The 8,934-nt window shown below is 49.3% G+C and overlaps 1 protein-coding gene across 1 annotated transcript in view; it reads right to left on the minus strand.

Annotated features, from left to right (window-relative positions):
• Window positions 1-8,337, minus strand: part of Echdc3 (enoyl-CoA hydratase domain containing 3) — an 18,378-nt gene extending 10,041 nt beyond the window's left edge. Inside the window, exons 1-3 of the mRNA XM_055593914.1 lie at window positions 8,094-8,337; window positions 4,059-4,180; window positions 1,873-1,970 (exon numbers count right to left, since the gene is read on the minus strand). Coding sequence (XP_055449889.1) covers window positions 1,873-1,970; window positions 4,059-4,180; window positions 8,094-8,263 — 390 coding nt within the window. The 5' untranslated portion in view covers window positions 8,264-8,337. The remainder of the gene's footprint in view (window positions 1-1,872; window positions 1,971-4,058; window positions 4,181-8,093) is intronic.
• Between the last annotated feature and the right edge of the window lie 597 nt (window positions 8,338-8,934).

The following is an 8,934-nucleotide window of genomic DNA, read 5'->3' on the forward strand; positions in this document are numbered from 1 at the left end:
ACACACACACACACACACACACACACACACACACACACACACACACAAAGAAATTGTCAAAAAAAAAAAAGCCAGTAGTTTGGTTTTGAGGATTAAGTCCTATTTACTCACTGCATCTTTTCTGATGAGCCGAAGGCATGAATGGTAGAAGCTTCCACGAAATCTGGCCTTCACATTCTGAAGAAGCCCAGACTCCCATATAGCCCTCTGCTAAACCTGTTCAGGTCTCTGTTCATTTGGATTTCACAGCAGAGTGCTAAGAACAAGCGGTATACAGGTTCTTTTAGCTATTTTTCTATTTTAGCCAAATATACTGGGAATTGGTAGAAAATGATTTTTTTCCACACTATTGTGCACTGAACTCAGGACCTTCTACATGATAGGCAGATGCTTTACCAGTGAGCTCCATCCCTAGTGGGCAAATGGTTTTGAAGGCATCGAACATTGGCAAACCAAAGAGTAAAGTACCATGAAAGCACTGCTAATTATGAAACAAAAGGTCTAAATCTTTTGTTTGTTTTGTCAGATAAGTGGGGGCACATTTATAATCCTAGTGCCTGGCTGGTGGAGGCAGGAGGATCAGAGGTTGAACACTAGGCTTGCCGATATAACAACTTTGAGGCTAGCCTGAGCTACTTGAGACCCTGTTTCTAAAACAAACAACACCCTAAGTCCTAACTCTAGTTTGTTCCTACTTCTCCCTAAAACTGAAAACGAACCACTCTTTAATTTGTGTCTTCCCAGGAGAAAGTGGTAATTTATCTGCTTGTTGGGCTGTGGAATGGCAGAGGAGACAATCTGTGCTCTGGCGTGTGCCTGAGCGGCTGCAGAGGTAGCTCAGTCAGTAAAGTGCAACTGTGAGGACCCGAGTTTGGCTCCTAAGTGCACCTGTAATCCCAGTGCTGAGGAGGCAGAGACTGGAGGATTCTGAGGCTACACTGGACAGCCAGTCTCGCCTGATACCGAGCTTTAGGTTCAACGAGAGACCAGTATCAAAAACTAAGCAGCTGAGAAAGACACTCGATGTCAGCCTCTGACTAGGAAATAAAGTTGAAGAGGTTACTTTTCTCCTTTGGATGTAATAACGTTTTCATAAACACACGGATGCTGTTTGCCTACTCAGGTCTCTCCATGCTTGCCTGGCAAGTACCTCATGGACTGAGCTATCTTCTAGGCTTAGTTTAAATATTAAAAAAAATGTATGTCATTATAATCTTAGGTTCTTCCTCCTTAAACACATGCCCAACTTTTATCTCTTTTTCAAAATCAGTGCACCAAGGCACCCCAACAATCCTACGGATGGCACTTCTGGGTACATTATTTTATTCTGTTGGCACATACAGTGAGTAGCAAATCATAGTTACCTTTTTTCTTTTTTCTGTGTGTGTGTGTGTGCGTGTGTGTGTGCGTGCGTGTGTGTGTGTATGCTGTATGTGTGTGTACATATCCAGAAAAGGATGTCTGTTATCTTGCTCTACCATTCTGTCCCACTCCCTTAAGCCACAGCCTCTCACTGAATCCAGAGAACTCACTGGTTTTTGGTTAGTCTGGCAGCCGGCAAGCCTCCATGAGCCTTCTGCATCTACATCCCTGACAGGTGCATGCTGGGAATCCAAACGCAGGTCCTCATGATTGCACAGCAAGCACTCTCACCGCTGAGCCAGCTCCCTGGCCCGTATGGTCACTCCTTACAGGTCTAAACCAAATAATTGCTTGTATGAAGGACTCACAGCTAACCACAGAGCTTCCCATAACTGAAACCCACTTCTCTACCAAGCAGGCCCCATGGATAGACTCTTCTCTGAAGCTAGAAGACCACCTCAAACAACAGTGGTTTTCATGCTTATGATGCCAGCTGTCACCCTGGCTTACCTCAGAACAGGTCTGAAATACTTCGGTGTGATAATCACGGCCTCGTGCACCTGTCAGCTCCTTCAAATCGTGCCCAGATGAAAACACAGGGCCCTCAGCTGCGAGTGTTTCCAGTTGAGAAAAGAAAAAAAAAAGTTAACAATCAGAGGCAGAAAAATGGCAAAACGCAGTGACTTGAGAAGGCTGTGGGATCAGTGCTTTTTATGAAGCTCTGTCTGGTCTGATGATTTTATTTTTGCACTCAGTCTGGCCTAAGTATATCGACTTGTGCTGGTCCTTTGAAATCCGCCATGCCTGAAGCAGTGCCCCTATCATCCAGTGAGGTCAGAGTGTGAACAGAAACATGGTGCCACCTGGCTCCAGCTCTTGATTTTACAGAAAGGAGCTGAGGATGTGGCTCCTGTCACTCCCCTGATAAGCTGAGAATATTTCCTCCCATTTCCCTTGTGACAGGCAATGTTATCCTGCTTTTACAAGTGAGAAAGTGGTGTTGTTAAGATGTTAGCAGCCTTTCCTTGTCCAGCTTACCCTCATATGCCTGCTGCAGGCTCCCAATTCCAACTTCTTAGCCCTTCACCATATAAAACAGTTGAAAACTTCTCTGTCTGGCCATCGTTAAGAAGGGAGCCCTGGCTATTTCAGGAGACACTGAGGCATAAACAGAGCATCAGCAAACAACGCCTGCTGTATTTTTCTAGGGTGCGTGAAGATGCTGGGGTGACTTTTATTAATGCCATTGCAGTACATATGAAGTGACGGTTTTATCTTTTTAAGAATTTACTTTTGCTGAGTGGTGGTGGCAACACGCCTTCTGTCTCAGCACTTGGGAGGCAGAGGCAGGGGGATCTCTGTGAGTTTGAAGCCAGCCTGGTCTACAGAGTGAGTTCCAGGACAGCCAGGGCTACACAGAGACACCCTGTCTTGTGTACATCCCTCTGTGTGAGTATGCACATGTGAGTGCCGGTGCCTCTGGGGACTAGAGGTGTTGAATCTTCTGGAGCTGGAGTTATATAGGGTGGTTGTGAGCCACCCATCATGTGTGCTGGGACCCAGCTCAGGTGCTCTTCAAGAGCAGCAACTGCTTCTGAACCACTGGCTACCTCTTCAGCTCCAAAATATTTCCATAAAAATTTCTCCCAGAAGGTCTCGAAAGATGGCTTAGTGGTTAAGATCACTGGCTGCCCTTCCACAGGACATCTCAGCACCCACATGGCAGCTCACAACTGTCTGTAATGCCAGAAGATAACCTCCTCTGGCCTCTGCAGGCACCAGGCATGCAAGTCACCACAGACATGCATGCCGTCAAAACTTTTTAAAAAACTACTGGAAAAATAAAGGGGAGAAATGGACAAAAGGGCACACTTTTGGCACTATTAAAGATGAGAGTGCAGATTTAGATATGAGCAAGATTTAGCAAACAGAAGTGACAAACCAATTGGCTGTTCCACAGCCTGCCTGCTAGCTGCCAGTGATTTACCGATGGGCGCAGTGATTAAAGCCATCTTATAAGGACCATGAAGAAACTGAGTTTCTATTTAAAATTCTGTGTGTGTGTGTGTGTGTGTGTGTGTGTGTGTGTGTGTGTTTCTGAGGATTGCGTGCTAGCAAGTGCTCTACCACTGAGCTGCATCCCATCCCTGATTCTTTGATCTTGTGTGCATGTGTGTGGTAAGGTACAAATGTGCATGTTGGGGTTAGGGCACAATCTCAAGTGTTACTGCTCAGGTGCCTCCCGTTTTTTCCCTGACATAGGGTCTCTCATCGGCCTGGAACTTCACCAAGTAGTCTAGGCTACCTTGCTAGTGAGCTCCAGGGAGTCACCCGTCTTTGCCTTGAATCCCCCCCATGTCTGGGGTTATAGACTTGCAATACTACACCCAGCTTTTTATGTGGGCATGGTACTTGTGAGGCTACTGGCTCTACCAACTGAGCCTCCTCCTCAGCCCCAAGACCATCTGATTTTGATGACAAGAAGAAGCCAGGAGCTTCCTGAGCAAAGGTCTTTGCTGCAGTCCCCACAGCTAACAAGGGCTGAGCCCAGAGCCTCACAGAAGTTTTCAATGCTCTTCAAAGGAGGTCAGAACTGTTCTCCAGTTAAATGAGGAGTGAGTCCTGGCTCACAAACACATTTTGAGAAAACTTATGTGGCCGCCATGGACCACTAACGACAGGCGTTGGACAAATACCTGAGATTATAATGACTCTCAGGTCTTTGCTTTCAGCTTCATGAAGGATGTCACTTCGGAGAGATTTCAGCATGGCCAGTGACAGTGCATTCCTCTTCTTGGGATTGCTTAAGACAATGTTCCTGTGGAAAGCATTTCATAGTCCCTGGGTCATTCGCCAGTCAAAACAAGCGTGGACCCCTGCAATTCCTTTCTAATTTAGGAGCAATTTTGAAACCCAAGAATAGAGAACTGCCAGGGCTTGGTGCCAATTTAAAGGGTCTGTCAGTGCTCTGGAGTGACAGCTGGGTCAAAACAAGAGAAAAAAAAAAAAAGATGACTGGAAAGGTAGGCTAGCCTTCTCCCTAGGCCCTTGATTTGTTTTTGAGCTTTTCTTTCTCTCCTTTCTTTCTTTTGTTCTTTCGTTCTTTCTCTCTCCTGCCACCTCCACAGTCCCCAAATCATCTCTGCCTGTAGGAGATGTGAGTTTCGGGTTACAGTGGCAGGGCTGGGTGACTCTGACAAGCAGGCCCTACCTGCAGCTTTTTTCCAGGCTGTGTCCTTTAGAATGAGGTTAGGAAAGGAGCCAAGCATGAAAAAGTGGCCCCTCCACAGCTCCTCTCACCAAGCTAAAGAAAAGGCAGTTGGGAGGAGGGGGGAGCGGCTGCCAGCACGTGCCTACTGCAGCATTTGTGAGGGTTCTGGTAAGTCTGCGGGATAATTTGAGCCGTCTGCGAATAGAGGACCTACAAAGAGCAGACGGACAAACCCATATAACAGATGTAGCATGTCGCAGAGAGCCGGCACCCAAAGGGCCCTTCGCTATTTTAAACTCACCCGTACTCAGAATAAAACAACCTGTGCTGTCCTCCTACAGCCTTACATAGAAATGTCTTGTTTTTGCTGTCCTGAGAACCAAGCCAGATTCTCGCTACAGGCTTTGTATTTCCTATCAGTATTTTCCCCACTCCCACAGTCTCTAAGCCTTCTTCATCCTCTTCTGAATACGGTATTTTATTGGTACATGGTCAACTGGATCCTCCATAAACAACATTTAGGAGAGTTTTTTTTTTTTTTTTTTTTTTAACAACTTTGAAGACTAAATTTATCTCAGCACAATAAGAATAATCACTCTTTTGGGATTCTGTTTCAGTTTTACTGCGATTACCTGTAACCTTGCAGCAGAATGAGTGTGCACGCAGAAAACACTGTCCCCAAGGCTGGGGACATGGCTCAGGCAGGTCCTCGCTTTGCAAGCATGAGGACCTGCGCTCCATCTCTAGAGCTATCTTTTTTTTTTTTTTTTTTTGAAGTGGGGCATTGTGACATGTACTTCGAATCCTAATCCTGGGGAGGTGGAGACAGACTCCAGGCCAGTGGGAAACCCATCTCAGAAGAGAGGTGGACAGCATGGAGGAGTGGAGCGGCCTTCTGGCTTCTACACAGATGTGCCAGAGACATGTGAGAGCACATGCACAAACACACTTACGAACAAGCCGCCCACCCAGCTTAAATGAAATTCTAAGGCCTTAGGCAAAACTGCACAAAAAGATTCCAACCCAAATGGGCTCGCTCTTTGGTGGTAGCTGTTTGTGTGAGTCTCACTAATCCTTCCAGACGCACTGTCAGACAGCTCTCACTCGCAACCCCACACGCACACTTCTTTTCCCACCACGCCACCGACACCCTTCTCAGCGGCCACCTCCTGAGTGCCAGGACCAGACACTCGGGCGACCTGCACCGCACTCCCCTTTTGGAAACAGTCTTCCCTGGGGAGCGGTCCATGCTTCTCTAGCCTTTTCTGGCCTTCTTTTACGGGCTCCTAGGTTCTGGCAGGAGACACTCAGTGTTCCATCTTTGCCCTCTCTCTGTCCATGCACACTTCTCAGACGACCTCACCAGCGGCGATGACACCCACTCCTCCCTCTGTGCTGACACAGCCCGGTCACTCACCCTAGCTCAAGCTTCTCTCTAGAGCCCCAGATCTGTGTGCTTGCCATGATGTTCCTCTGGACTGCTCCATGAAGGTGTGCACATTGCGTATTTTCCTGTCCCCGCTCAGCCACCCAAGCCAGAGCCTGAAAGTTATTTCACATTGCTGCACAGCTATTTCACAGGGCGTCCACCTTGCAGTCCTTGAGTGATTTAGGAACAATGAATGCAGAGTGTCTGACTCAGCTCTCATTCCACAGCCGCCCCTCGTGGTATAGCGGCCCTATCGCGCTGGGCACAGCTTTGAACCGGGACCCTTAACGTGACTGAGCCGCACAAGTCCATCTGCTTAGAGCTTACCATGGCACTGCTCGAATGCCTGACTCAGGGAGGGAGACTCTCGATACACGATCCCTATGATTTACACCCAACTGGCCTCATCACCTCCTCTTCTGGTTCACTCCTGATTTGTGTTTAATTGGGAAGGACTCAGTCTCCTACCTACCTTTTGTCAGAATTTCTGATTAGATAGGACCAGACTTCGTTTTAGGGGCAGAGGGGCTTGGTCTTCCTATGTAGCCCAGGCTAGCCTTGAACTTGCTATGTAGTCCTGGCAGGCTTTGAATTCAGGATCCTCCTGCTTCAGCCTTCTAAGTGGTGGGATTAGAGCCTGTGTGACAACACCCAGCCTATGATCGTAGGATCAGTGAGAAATGGGACCATTCCAGACTAGAAAGAAAAACAACTGGACCTTGAATAAGGGCCAGCTAAGAAAGAAGAACAAGTCTGGCAATTAAGGGCTACTAAACCTTGAGCAGAGGCCAGACCAGATGGCCCTCCTCAAAAGACTGGATAAGCTTGTTTTAAGATAAGAAACCTGGCACTGGAAAGACTGTCCTTGAAGCTGTAAGCTGCCAACTGCAAACTGCTATCTTTTCTGCTGACTAGTCAATGTAAAGGCCTGATTTTTAGGTATAAAAACTCTGTGCTTGGTATGCTCGAGGTCGTCTCCTGCTTTGAAGGGACGACCCCCATAGCAATCAGAATAAACTGCCTCTTGCTTTTGCATCGAACCGCGGTCTGTGAGTCTCTTTGGGGAGGGAGCGGTACGGTGCCCCTGCATCGGGAGTGCAGGTTTTGCATCAGAAGCAGAGCTGCCCCTGTGTGGGCTCTCCTCTTCAGAGCCCTGGCTTTCTTTCAGAGTGTCTCTATCTCTGTTGACAGGCAAGGAGTCCACAGGAAATGGGATTAATTTAGTTACTGAGCTCCCCAGACGCCTAGCCCCTGTGGTAGGCACCCATGGACCCACAGTTGTCTGTAGGGAGCTAGGGGACAGACAGAAGACGGGCATTCAGGACGGGTATCTGCAGAGCTGTGTGCCTTTAGTCCCTTAAAGGCAGCAGCCGTTGGGAGGGGTGAAGGGAAGACGTGGGCAAAGCAGAAGGCCAGAGGCGGGCTCTGGGAACACACAAAGTTTGGGTGAGGATTACGAAGTCAGACACGGCTTCTAGGATTAAGAAGGCCTGTTTAAACAGCTCCAACTGAGACTCTTAAACATGGAAACACAGCTCCTTTCTCAGCCTTGTCCTGGCCAGGCCAGCGGTCAAGCCTGGAAAGGATCTCCATTCCTCTGTGCTCCAGCTTGTGCACTGACGCATGTTTAAGGCTTTTAGGTTGTGACACCAAAGGGCGTGTGCCCTTTATCCTTACTTACTGATCTACCCCCACCCTGCTTTTCAGCATGCCCTCACTCAGGAGCCTGCCTAACGATCTCTCTTGTGACAGGTTTTCTGACAGGTTTTCTGCGAGGCCATGGCAACAGCAGGTGGGATGCAAATGCTGCCCACGCCAGCAAAGATTCGGAAATGACTGGGTAGCTGAGCATGGTCGCCCAGTTAGGGGCCAGCAGGCGGTTTTCACTTACAGCCCTCACATACGCGGAGGGAAGGGACACCTGTAAACTTAGTTTGCAAGAATCCCTCCACTAAAGAGGTCATCTTTTCGAGATGAACCGAGAAGACGAGCAGTGACGGATAATTCAGGATTCAGTGGCGGCGAGGCCTGTTTACCCCGAGTCCTGACGCCCAACTTGAGGGAGAGCCCTGGCACTGCCCGCGGGCTGACCTGATTCCGTCCTGCTGTCGCGTGCTGGTGGGCCTGGGTTCCGACTCCGGCCGCGCGGGTGCTGCTGACCCCGGGCTGCAGAAGCCGGCGGAGAGAGGGGCCCACGGGCTGCGCCAGAGCCAGCTGGGCCCCTTCGCCCCAAAGGCCCGCAGGCCGGCGACCACCACCATTGCAGCCAAGGAACAGGAACGACCTGCAAGCGGCCTAGGCCTCAGGTTTTCTTTCCTTTCCAGACCTGACCGCACAGAGCCCCGCCCTCAGGGCCCCACTCCCAAACCCCACCCCCTGTGGCCTCCTGGAGCAGCCCGCCCCCCGGAACCACGCCTCTGAACCCCAGGGCTCCTGTCCTGCCCATAGAGTAGGTCACTAATTTGAAACTCCGACCAGTTCCAGCGGTTTGTTTGGTTTAGTGAGGCTGTGAAAGAGTTTAAGGGAGGGGAGAACCGGGACAGCTCGTTTCTTTGTGCAATGGCACCAGGAATGTGCCGGATGTTGTGAAATGCGCGTCGCCGGGTGATGAGTGGCAGGGCTATGTTCCACATTGCTTACGCCCACGCCTCCCACAGGAAACACTCCCATGCCTCGTGGGTGATCCCGGATCACAAGGAGTATTTAGCCCACCACGATTTTAATGTTTTGCATCTTCTTCCCGCGCAGACGCGGGAGGCCCTTAATTATAGCTTGGGCTTTCCACGTTCACCCAGGGGAAGCCGGGACTCATTTTCAGGATCCTAGTGGCAGAATGAGAGGCACATCCCGCAGTGGAAGGCTTTAAATAAAGGTAGACTAGCCTCCTTGCTTTTTGGTAATTCTTGCAAGTGTGGGTGTTTGTGGGAGACAC

This window comes from Psammomys obesus, unplaced genomic scaffold (genome assembly GCF_907164565.1).
Source record: "Psammomys obesus unplaced genomic scaffold, mPsaObe1.curated_primary_1811, whole genome shotgun sequence".
Taxonomy (NCBI): Eukaryota; Metazoa; Chordata; class Mammalia; order Rodentia; family Muridae; genus Psammomys; species Psammomys obesus.